At 33.9% G+C, this 13,238-nt stretch overlaps 1 protein-coding gene across 2 annotated transcripts in view; it reads right to left on the reverse strand.

Annotated features, from left to right (window-relative positions):
* Positions 1-2,430: 2,430 nt before the first annotated feature.
* The window catches only part of LOC150085518 (uncharacterized), a 384,896-nt gene continuing 374,088 nt past the window's right edge, over positions 2,431-13,238 (reverse strand). For both annotated transcript variants that reach the window (XM_090373310.1, XM_090373309.1), the window contains one exon: positions 2,431-2,542. In XM_090373310.1, the coding sequence (XP_090229436.1) occupies positions 2,468-2,542 (75 nt within the window). In that variant the 3' untranslated portion in view covers positions 2,431-2,467. The remainder of the gene's footprint in view (positions 2,543-13,238) is intronic.

The raw sequence follows: 13,238 nt of genomic DNA on the forward strand, positions 1-13,238 counted from the left end.
GTGCATATAATTCTGCTTATTAGTATAAATAGTTTAAAAAATATATAAATAATAGCTATTACTATACACTTTCATTTTCAATTTTTTAAAAAATTTATTTCAAATTTGATGCACTGTGAAGTACGCAAAATATGAATATTACACCTGTTGCTAAGTCTCTATCCCAAGTGATTATCATTTTGTGTGCTTATTATTTCAAAAATAATAATGATAACCTTTCAAAAATACAGAATTTACAATTGTTAGAATTTTTAGTAATAATTAGATCGCATGGGGGAGTTTTATAAATAACTGAACTAGAAACAAATGCAAAATTTTAAGCTTTGTAGTGTCAACAGCAGTTATTTTCCCATGCTAGTGTTATTACAAGTTAAAAGTAGAACAAACATAGTGAAACTGCACCTACTGGGTACACTCATGCTATAACACAGGAAAATGACAAATGTAGAAACCATACTAAGTAAAAATTTGTCTGTATTTAGGCAGGTACAGAAAATCGCAAATCGCAGATTTTCAACTAACAATTAAAGCGAGCTCATTATTTTGAATTACACCTTACAGGTGCAGCATCGACACTGCAGGGTTAATAAGATAGCAGATGATGAAAAACTGCCTAAATGTTCTTTGATTGAATTATACTGGAAAAGAGGAATAACATTATTTACTACATTATTTAATATGAGATCATTTTAGGTTCCTCATTCCATTTTCATTTTACGTAACTAGATATAAACTTTTAAAAATATTAAATTAAAGTCCATTTTCTGCTACATAATACATGAAATGAAATACTGAAGCTAGCGGATCATTGATTTGCATCATAATACAATAATTTATGTTTTAACAGCGCTTTGGTGCAAGCAGAGTGCATTTTGATATATCAAATATACACATTTATTTACCATACAGTATCGAATGTGTACACAGAAAAATCAACACAACATTTTTCTCTTTTAATATTAGCTTATTTAATCACATAAAGGAAGTTGTGAATGGTAATTCAGAATATTCATGTACAGTATAAAAAGTAAAGGGGCTGAATAAATTGAAATAAAATTCTTACATGGAATGGACTTATTCATTTATAAAAAAAAAATTACAACAAATAAATTTAACCATTCATATTTAAAGTTGTGAAACATGAAAATATCCTATATGGTAGTACTTATGTGTTTAGTTGTTAAGATTAGTACAAAGGCAACTTAGGCCATGATGCAATCTTGAGTGATGTGTCTATTATTTGCAATAATAACAAACACAGAATAGTTATTTAACTGTTGGAATTATAACAGTAATCTGTGTTTTCTGAGGGTGAAATGTTGGAGTTTTCTAAGCAGAAAAACATATCCTTTTCTCACCTACAAGAAATATTTCCACAAAAATTTTGCTTTTACAAACTATGATATAGCTGACATATTAATACCATTTATATACACACAGATCTAAATAGCAATTTGCAAGTTGCTGATTTTGAATTAGGTCACCCCTATAATGACCTTGTGATATGCTCTGTTAATTGCATACCTGTTGCCAATTTCAAAATTTTTTAAAATGTCAAAAGAAAAGTCACAGGCTGTGACTTTTCTTTTGACATTTTAAAAAATCCCCAGCTTCCCCAGCAGCTGTGTGTTTTTTCTCTCAAGTTTCCTGCTGCACAAATACCATTTACTTAATGTATGTCAAAATTAGCTGTCTTATTAAATGGAGACTGCATATAATGAAACTACAAATTTGGGTAACAAAGTCGCACCTGTCCTTCTTCACCATGTTATTCTAAGGCAGTTTGTAGTACTTACTGTATTTCACTATCAAGGGTTTCAGTTACTTTCCAAACTACTTCCGTTTCTTTACCATGGTCACACAGAATTGTAAACAAAGGTGGTCATATCTATGTTAATCAAGGGATGTGGGAGCCCCCATAATTTGTCTGGTTTATAGTCATTTATACCAATGTGAATTACTGAATTTTTATAATAATCTAAGAATTGATTAATTCAGTCATATATATAAATGCATTATCTGCGATTAAGTTTTGGTACATCATAACTTAATGAAATGATTCCTTGTCAAATTTAAACACTATGCTGCAATTGAAGTGACCTTTACGTTTTCTATACTTTTTCAACATAATGTGGAAATAGCCAATAAATTATAGATATTAAATATTTTAGTTATTCTGTACACTAAGTTCAAAATGATATTATTGAAGGTATGTGAAAATAATCAAAATGTAGTTGAATTTGTGGCAATTCAAGAAAGAAATATAAATAAAAAAAATAAACCACATCCCTTAGACACATTTTTGTTATAAGTTAAAAGTTATTAGATTACCTTGCTAGCACACTTTTTACACTGTTTTGTAAACAGTTATTGAGTGATTTGTAGGATGAAGCAGATATTGCTTTTTTTTTTATATATATCCTCAAATTTATTTCCAATGTCCAATTTCAAAAAGCAATGTGAAACCTTAAAACCTTGCTCGAAGGTACACTGCTGAAACATCATGCTCACCATAGCTTAGTCTTTTGGCATGTTTAAACACCTAATGCAAAAAAAATAAATCTTTATAATATAAGCTATTTAGAATATAATGAATAAACTGTGACAATAATTAGTTTAACATTATAGAGCAAAAACATTGAGTTATAAAGAATCAAGAAAAAAAAATATTAAGACAATGAAATTCTTGAAAGTTAGTATTAATGAGATTCTACTACAGTAGAATTTCATTAATACTAATTCGGTTTATGCAAAATTCTTGTTTGTACAAAGTACATATTGTTCCCCTGTGAAAAGGATAGGTTTTCTATATAAACATATTTGTTTATTGCAAAATTTGGTTAATAGGTATTACAAAGTCTATTTTCACCCTGTGAAAAATAGATAATGTCATTCTGCATAGTTAACACGGAGTTCGACAAAATTGTTCTATTATTGCCCATTGACCAGCATGCATGTGATCACCTGGGTTCTGCGTTTCCTGAAAGATAGCACAGACTTATTAATTTACTTTTATGTAAACAAAGCCAGTTTATGGTAGCTACAATAAAAATACACCCTGAAAAACATTCCGAATTGTCAGTTGCAACTGCTGTGCCATGTTCAAAGAGTCTTTTGTTATAATCCATTTTTTGGGATATATATTTTTTAAAAGGCTATGAACTGATATCTTTTTGAAGCTTGTGTTGTTAAATTAATCAAGGTATGTTTATATTAAAACTAATCTAGCAGTTATGGAAATTAAGCAGTTATGGAGCTAAGCCTGGAAATTAAGCTGGAAAAAAAAAAAAAATCTTTAAAAAGTGTGTGATGACACTGGAGCAGTGATAAAAATCAGGAAACGAATTTGAGGCACAAAACGTGAGGAGCTTGAAACAAAACTTTCTGAATGGTACAATAAATGTATGCATTTAAATTGGCAGTATCAAGTCAAGTCTGTAATACTTCCACAATTTATTACAAAAGAATTATTAGCAAGAAATCAACAGATGAAAAAGGAAGCATTTTTTTGGTAATATAAAAGTAAACATTTTTTTTTAAAAGTTGAATCAGTTTACTGGTTTTTAATTAGTGCACCAAACCCAGGGCTCATGGACCATCAATCCACCATCTTATTTCAACATGACAGACATTCAAATTATAAGCATTACTATTTAAAACTCTTATTTACAACCTAATACAAAGCATACTTTACAGCTGATTGGAGGGTACAGAGTATTCTAAAAAGGTGTTTATCTTTACCCACCCCACTGGTAAAGGGGTGTTTGCTAAACTTTTAAAATATTTTAAAACAGCACCTATTTTGAATTCATATTTAAAATCTGATATAAAACACATTTACAGAACATGTAAAAGGGCCAAAGCCAGTTACGTGGATTAAAACTAAAGTTTAATTTGAACTAGCGAAGTGTCCAAACTGCCACTTTCATTAGCATTAAAATTTTGAGTGTAGGTCAAAGTGACTGATAAAAATAACTACACCTTAATTAACTTATCACTGATTAGATCAAATTCTAAATCACTGTTGCTTGAGGATGATAAATGCTGTTCCCATCTTTTAACCCTCTGTTATAAATGATTAGCGCTGTGTGGGCAAAGTTTTTACAGCTCCAGCTAATAGAGAAGTTTTTCTTAAGTTTTTGCCATTTTATTGACTTAATTGGCATAGTAATTTATTTTCTATAAGTAGCTTTATATTCCTAGTTACGATACTTAGTTTATTTTGAACTTAGAGATTTTGTAGGTGATTACTTAGTATCGGTAAAACTTTTACTGTTTGAAACTTGCCGCCATTGTAGTAGTATCGATATAGAATAGCATAACGTATATCGCAAACTAATAGCGTATGGCAGTAGTGTCCAACCTTTTCCCATACAGGGGTGGTATTCAAAGTTAGATTTGTTTCGTGGGCCGCACAGAGTGATTCGAGAAAAAATTGTCAAATTTTCTATATCTTGTTACTCGTAAAAGGAAGTTTCTATTTTCATGTTACCATTTTTTTCTTTTCAAGCTATATATAAAAAATTGCAAATTCCCAGCACTTTCATGTGCAACAAATCTATGTCAGTCATTTATTTTTTAGATTTTATTAAAATAATTATAAAAATATGACTTAATTTTGTTTGTTTTTTTTTAAATACTTTACTTTTGTTTCTGTTTGAAATACTTCACTTTTGTTTAAAAAAAAAACAAATACTTTACTTTTGCTTTTAAATGCTCATTTTAGAAAATTTACAACCTGAAAAGGATCACTGCTTTTCAATATTAAGGTGAAAAAATAAATATAATGATAAACCTGAAATTGAAATATTCGAAAATTTTATTAAGTACAATACACAATAACATTTACTGGAAAAAACTTAACATTTAATGCCCTGATGGTATTTCTCAATGGAGCTCTAGGTCCTGATGGTATTTCTCCACTTGTTCTCAAAACCTGCGCCCCTGAACTTACTCCTCTTCTAAGCCACCTTTATTCACTTTCTTATTCCAAAGGTGTTTTTCCTTCTGCTTGGAAATTTGCTCATATCTAGCCAGTTCCTAAAAAGGGTGACAAATCCTTCCCATCAAATTACTTCTACTCTTCCTAAAGTAATGGAGAAATCACTTAACCGTCAACTCTTAAACTATCTAGAAACCCCTATGTTGCCAATTTATGGGCAAATTCAATCGAAAAGTTCGGTGAAACACAAGCAATTGCTCTTGACATCTCAAGGGCTTTCGATCGTATTTGGCATAAAGATCTTCTAAACAAACTTCCATCTTGTGGATTGTCAATTGTTCTTTGTAATTAGTTATCCAGTTTTCTCTCTGACCGCTCACAGAGGGTGATGGTAGACAGCTCTCTGTCTTCTAACTTCTCTACTAATGCTGGTGTCCCCCAAGGTTCAGTTCTTTCCCCTCCATTCTTTTCCTCTTGTATATTAATGACCTTCTTTCATTGATTGGAAATCCTATCCATAGTTTTGCTGAGGATAGCACACTGCATTCCAAACTCCAGTTTGAGAAACCTTGCCCTGCATAATCAGCTTCAACTTCACGAATATCTCCTTTCTATTCCTTTAATGCTGATCTCCGGGTAATTCTCCAGTGGGGCAAAGAAAACTTAGTTGATTTCAATCCTTCTAAAACTCAGTCTTGTCTTACATCTCACAAAAAGGATTCTTCTGTTCCTATGCTTATCTTTGGTGATACTTCGATTTCTAGGCAAGATGATATATCTCTTTTGGGGATTACCCTGACTTCTAATCTCTCTTGGCACAAGCATATTACATATGTTGCTCCCTCTGCATCTAAAAAACTTGTTTTTCTTTCGCTCTTGGCATTACTTTTCTTCCAAAACAGCTGTTCACTCTGTACAAATCGCAAATCCGGCTTACCATGGAACATTGTTCCCACATCTGGGGCGTGCCCCCAAAATTTTCCTTCATACGTATTTCATTTCCTGAAAATTACGGTGTATTGTACAGAAGTTCAAGTCTAATGTCAACAAATATCTTCTTTCGTCTTCTCAAACTCTTTTTTTTTTTTCCCCTCAAACTCCAACCCATGCACGGTACTATAGGTTCTAATACCTCTCGTGTTTGGAGTATTCATAAAAAAAAAAAAAAAAAAAAAATGCTCATCTGTTATTCTGTTTCTTTTCAAATATTTATTTGATTTTACGAGTGAAAAAAAATCTGCTTGCAAACATACGTTGATCCGAACAAAGTAGCCATTTTCATGCCATTTTCTTTTATTAGCGGAAAATCTTCAGATGGGAAAACATTGTAGAATTCAAATAGTTTATTTTTGCAGTCTATATACTTATTTTTGAATCATATTTTGGCCTGAAGATCAATAATTTCAAGTTTCAATCTGGGATTGTAGTTTTCAGCCATAGAAGTAAATGGGTTCTCAAACAAAAGCTTGTTTTTTCATGGGATTTTATATCAGAAAATCGACTTTCAAACTTGTCAAAAAGTAATTGTAATAATGAAAGGCAATGATTCTTTGGAAATGTGCTTATCCTTTAGCTCAATTCAATATTCAAAGTGAACTAAATTGTCTTGCTCAACTGGGATTTAAATAATAACAACTTATTCTGAAATGATTTGATGTCACCAAACAAATCAGACTAATTTTCCTTTCCCTTGTAGTTTTAAATTAAGAGCATTTAAATGCTAGAAATGTATGTATGAATTGCAAGATCAAACAGCCACTCCATATTTGATTTGATAGTTGTTTTATTGGTTTCCCTTTTTTTTGTGTTGAAACATTGGGTGACGTTTCAACAGCCACATTAAGGCCATGTGATCATGTGATCTTGTTACAGTTGAAATAACCACATTCATAACGTGTTGGAGATCCACTACGTTCCCACAGAGCTTACCGATGCACAATGCAGTGAATTACAATCGGAATTTCAGCTCCGACATCTATCATTTTCTTGGTTATTCTATCCATAAGCCAAATGATTTTACCAATCCTATTTTTTGCATCGCCAGATGTGACTCCTACCAGGTTTTTAATATTTAATCCTAACTTTTCGATAGATTGGCAAAGATTTTCACCTGTAGTTGTTCCACGCATACTCTGTAGATCAGCTAAATCTTCAATTGGTACAAAATTATCATTAATTCCACGTATGAAGATAAGGGGTTGGGCTGTGTCATTTACATCAGTATTGTCATCCAGTGCCACACTAAAATATTTCATTTGTTTTATGTTTTCCAAAAGTTGTTCGAACAAATTCTTTCCAATATCTTCTACTCTTCGCATAATTGTTTGTCAAGACAAACTAATGTCTTGTATCACTGTTCGTTTCTCTGGACAAATTTCTTCCACAACTTTTAACAAATTCACCATCATTGTACGGTTTACTTTCAAAAGCGATCAAATGTGCAACTTGATAACTAGCACGTACAGCAGATAAATTTCTTGAATGATACGTTTTCAGTATGTTTTGTTGTTTTCTTAATTCATTTTGTAACTTTGAACACTTCTTTTTTGCAGCTAGTTAGTTAGTTATTTGGTTTTTAGGAGCATTAGCAACTAAGGCCATATTGCTCAGGGATATGCGGTGGTCATTCTCTGACCTTTCCGCATCCTCCGTATTTGGTGGTGACGGGCTCGAACCCCGGTCTAATCAAGAAGCGTGTGCTACGCACTGCTGCTCCTTCCCACCTGGCTACGGAGGCGCCTACCTCTTTTTTTGCAGCACTCCTTTATGTTGATCATAAGATTTATAATTGGAATCAGTGTCGTTTTAAATGATATTCTTTAAAAACTCACACAATCTCCAAAAACACTGCTTTTTTGTGGTATTCAATGAAGAAATAGTCTTCAGTCCACCTTGGATCAAAAACACGAGACTCCAAATCGATTTTCCCCTTTTGGAACATTTTTCAGAATGATTTTTTTTAAATTCAATACAAATTAATAATTAATTCAATGCAATGAACAAGCTATATTAAAATAGCTAACTGTATTTAGCATACATATGACTGCACTGAACCACATGTACATGTTTGATACAGTGGAGCAGAATGTTTGCATGCCTGTACAAGCAGTGGTGATCGATGCTGTTTTAGTTCACTTTCCACGCAGGCCTTATAAAAATTATTCGTGGGCTGGATTTGGCCCGCAGGCCATAGGTTGGACACCACTGGCATAAGGTATAACGTAAAACTAGCATAATACGTAGCATTGTAGTAGGAATCTGTTAGCTTAGCATAGTATTGGAAATTAATCAATTAAATTTATAAATCTTATTAATTTTTATTGTTAATTACATTGTATTTAAACAGAAATCATGCCTCAGACTAGAGCAGCAAAAGCAACGTGCGCAAAGTACCAAAAGTACTGCGGTTCGGGGGAGAACTAAAGGGGACAATTCTCCAATGCATCACAGTCTAAAAAAATGTGCAAAATGTGACATGTTTGCGGATCTTTCTAAAATAGGACATGATCTAGCCATGGAGGATGTTTTTGTATGTGCTAGGTGCAGAGAATGTGAAGAAATTAGGCACCAACTCAGCATTCTGATGGGCATCTATGAGAGCTTGAAGAGTTGAGTAGATGCCCTCGAAGGAATTAAAATGGGGGACACATCAGGCTCTCAGCTGCCCAACTCAATGCCAGAGCTCACTCTTCTGCACCAGACAACACAGTGGCAATCTAAAAGGCAGAATGTGCTGGTGATAAAGGTGCTAGTTATTATTGGTGACTTTACTGTCAGGGAGATGGGAAATATATTATGCAAAAAGAATAGGTGAAACGGGACCATGGTATGTCTGCCTGGGGCAAAAGTTTATGACATTGTACAGAAGATATCATCTTTTAAGGCACAAAAGGTGATAGCGTTGTACACATTGGTATTAATGACATTAAGTGTAGGAGACCTGCGGATCTACTTAGCAAGTACAGGTCAATGTTGGAAAAAAGTCACGAGTTAGGGTTAAGTTTAAAGTGTCTGCAATCCTGCACAGACACAATATGAGGGAGTATATGATGAGAGCCTTTTCAATCAATTCTGCCCTAGAGAATGTGCAGGGCTTGTGGGGTAGAATTTTTCTCAGTGCGGTCTATGCTTGTAAACAGGAGCGATTGCTTCTACAGGGATGGGATACACTTAAAGAGAAAGAGTGCAAGAATATTTGCTGATGCTATCGAGGCAATGTTAGGTGGGTCGGAAAACTGCTAACTTGGGGGGATTAACAGTAGCCGCAGGCAGAGGTAGAAATGATTTTTGCATTGCTTCTATTGGAATAAGCAGCAGCCTGAAAAGCAAGTTGATGGGGATTTCAGGAACTGCTGGGAGTCATGAAACAAGTAAATACATGGGCTGTGTTAGAGAAACTAAGAGTAAAAACAGGTACATGTATACTTGTATACATACACCAATGCTAGGATAAAGTAAACAAATTTGATAAATTTGAAATTCTGGTCAAGACATCAAAGGCTAATACTGTTGGGATATCAGAGAAGTGGTGTTACATAGATATAAGGAATGCAGAATTGGAATTTGGGGAGTACAATGTGTATAGAAAGGATAGACAGGATAGGAATGGAGGAAGGGTTATGCTGTTAGTTAAGAAACACAAAATCTAATGAAGTGCATCCATTTGACATAGATGGACAGTGCAATGTTGAGTCAGTTTGGTATGACATAAGCATTGGGAAAGCAAAAACGAGGGCAGGAGTTTGTTATAGGCCTAATGACTCTGATGAGTACAATTAACAATTATACAGAGAAACAGAGTGGGCCAGTAAATCAGAGTGTCTTATAATGGGGAATTTTAACTTCTCAGATATAGACTGGAACTCGTGGGTTGGTCTCTCGCACACTAGAAAGGCTTTTGCGGATTTATCGGATGATGGTTTTCTACAGCAGCATGTTAGAGAAGCAACATGAGGGAGTAACACACTTCATCTGATTATCAGCAGTGATTACTCATGCATTAAGGATGTACAGATAAAGGAACCACTAAGTGGCAGTGATCACAGTGTACTGCTATGGGATTTACTTAAAGATATAACTATCATCAGGGGTAAAAGGAAGGGTTTTTGCTTTTGTAAAGGTGACTACAGTGGTCTCAGTGATTTTTTAAGTTCTATACAGTGGAACCAACTGATGATGTTACCAACAGTAAATTCTAAATGGGTAGCATTCAAGGAAGTAATTTTGGAAGCTACTATGCTTTTTGTTCCAACTAAGAAATTCTGTTCTAGGTGAAGGCCCAAATAGATGTCAGATGAACTAATGAGACTCGTGGAGAAGAAAAATGCATGGGATGCGTATAAATTATCAGGCAACAGAGAAGCCTAAGTTAGATACAATCTAACTTAGGCTTTACTTATATAAAGACTTTACTTATATAAACTCTAAAAGGAAGATGATGAATCAGATTGGTCCACTTGATAACAATGGTTTGACTGTAGATGATCATTCTCAGATAGCTGAAAACTAAATGAGTAATTTGAATCTATATTCACACATGAGGAGTTATGTGTGAATGTAGACACAAGGCGGAGAGGGCCAGATGTTTATCAAACCCTAACAGTTAAATGATTTTGTAATAACTGAGAGCAAAGTGGAAATGTTAAAGTTAAACATAAGAAAGGCACCTGGGGTAGATGGGATCTATCCAGTTATATTAAAGGAGGTGACAAAGGAAGTATCAAACCTTTAGCCATAATTAGAGAGTATGCTTGGACTCAGGGGAAGTACCCATGGACCGGATATGTGCAAATGTATCTCCAATTCACAAAGTGGGATCAAAGGGTGACAGGAGTAATTACAGACCTGTTAGTTTGACTTCTGTTCCATGGGAAAATAATGAAGTCACTGGTTAAAGAAGCACTGCAACATCATCTAGACAGGACAGCAGTAATAATTCAAACACAGCATCGGTTTGTTAAGGGGAAGTTTTGTCTCCCCAATTTGATTGGATACCATGACGTGGTCACAAAGGAACTCGCTGGAAAAAATAATTTTGATATCATATACTTGGATTTCAGGAAAGGTTTTTGATATTGTTGCACAAGGAAGACTACTGTACAAATTGGAGCAGTATGGCATTAAGGGAAAGTTGCTATAATGGATAAAAGGATGGTTGAGTGGGAGAAGATAGAGAGTGGTAATCAATGGATACTGCTCTACGTGGACTAATGTTATTACTGGTGTCCCTCAGGGTTCGGTGTTGGGCCCATTGTAGTTGTGTATATTTATCAATGGCATTGATGAAGGTATACTAAGCTTAATGTCTAAGTTTTCAGATGATACAAAGGTTGGCAGGGTTGTTAATAACAGTAACGACAGTATGCTGCTGCTGCTGCAACAGGATCTGGAAAAGTTGTGCAGATGAGCTGAGATGTGGTAACTGAAGTTTAACATTGAAAAATGCAAAGTACTGCATATGTGTAGCAATAACCCCAGAGTAATGTACCAACTGGGTGGTGTTACACTCAGGGTAGTGGAGGATGAAAAAGACCTGGGATTAATTGTGCAGTCAGATATGAAGTTTTCTGAGCAGTGCATACAGGCTACCTGAGAAGGTTACGGGGTATTGTCAATGATATACAGGAATTTTGGGAGCAAGGAGGTGATTATCCCCTTGTATAAGGCAATGGTCAGGTCACACATTGAGTACCCTGTACAGGTCTGGAAGCTTCATTTTAGGAAGGATGTAGAGTTGCTAGAATTTAATTTTAACTTTTTGCTCATGGTCAGTAGTTTCTTAATGATAATGTTATTATTAGATGTCTCAATTCTCAATTTTATAGGTGGTACTATTATTCAGTTCATTTAATAAAGTGGAGGTATAGAATTTTTTGCATATCATACCATAATTATTGGCTGCTTTATCAATGGTAGTAATTATAAACTTAGAGATTGTAAATCTAGTAACTGTTGCTTGATTAAGCATAAATCAAGTATCCTGGCTGGTTTAATACTTTTGAACACATAGCCTATTTGCTTTCCTAAAGCTTCATAGGTAAGTGCAATCCACATCTGGAAAGCTTCCAATGGTGTTATACTTGTATGCCAGTTTTAAATGAAATTGTATCAAGTCTGTTTCTCATTTGTTTTTTAATTAGATTTAAACTATTTTTTGTACATGGTCTAAATTTGAATCCACAGGATGTCATATTTCTTAATTCAGTGTGAGGAACTATTGCTAAATCTCCAGTTATAACATGCTTATGGTGCTCATCTAAAAATATTTGATATTTGGGGAGATAACATAAGCATTCTGCTTCATGATCACTATTGATGAGATTATTAGCCACTTGTTTGTAATTGCAGACAGTTAGTCCTATTATCTTAGTGTAACTAAAACGTATATTGATACATGGGCTAGAAATAGGCAGAGCAAAATTAAATTGCTTGATAATCTGTTCAATATGAATATTGTCCATAATTAAGTTTTGAAAAATGAAGTTTAGATATGCTTTGGTGCTTAATGATATATTACCCAATTTGAATATATCTTTCAATAAATGATTTAAATGTTGATTATTATAGCTATATGTGCTACTTATCATACCATTTTTTAAACCAAAAACAATGCCATGTATCATAGTATATTTCCTTGTGACAAGTATTACTGGTTTAAAAAAAAATGTATTGGGATAACATCTTAATTTATGTTTATTCAACTGCCACATCTTTAATGGTAGTAATGTATATAAACAGCATATATATATATATATTTTTGGTAGTTGTTGGCGCATCGGCATCTGTGGCCATAATGCACCTCCCAGGTTTTTGCAGTACTTTTGATCCAAGCCCTAGGCGGGATTCAAACTCACGACCTTTGGGTTGCCAGGCAGGTACTTTACCCAACCGGCTAGCCCGGTCGGCATAAACAGCATATAGGAATAGCTATGGGGGCATGCAGTTATTGTATAGTAGCAAATCTTTACCTACACTATTATGAAAGAAACCTAAATAAAATCTTATTGTAATAAATGAACCCCACTTTCAGAAAGGTATTGCACTGCAATATCCTCCGGAGTTACAACTGGAAAGTACCACTAAAGATAGCACTGCAGCTGCAACATATCTAGATACAGATATATATAAAATTGATAATAAATGGTATACCAAAGTATATGACAAACATAAGGACTTTAACTTTGAAGCTATTAGCTTAACTCACTGGCATTCCAATATCTCAAAAAGGATTCATGGTAACATAATTATTTCACAGAGTTTTAGATCTATAAAAAAAATAAGTAATAACATCAAAAGT

This window comes from Mastigoproctus giganteus, chromosome 5 (assembly GCF_048544385.1).
Source record: "Mastigoproctus giganteus isolate SK-2022 chromosome 5, ASM4854438v1, whole genome shotgun sequence".
Lineage (NCBI taxonomy): Eukaryota > Metazoa > Arthropoda > Arachnida > Uropygi > Thelyphonidae > Mastigoproctus > Mastigoproctus giganteus.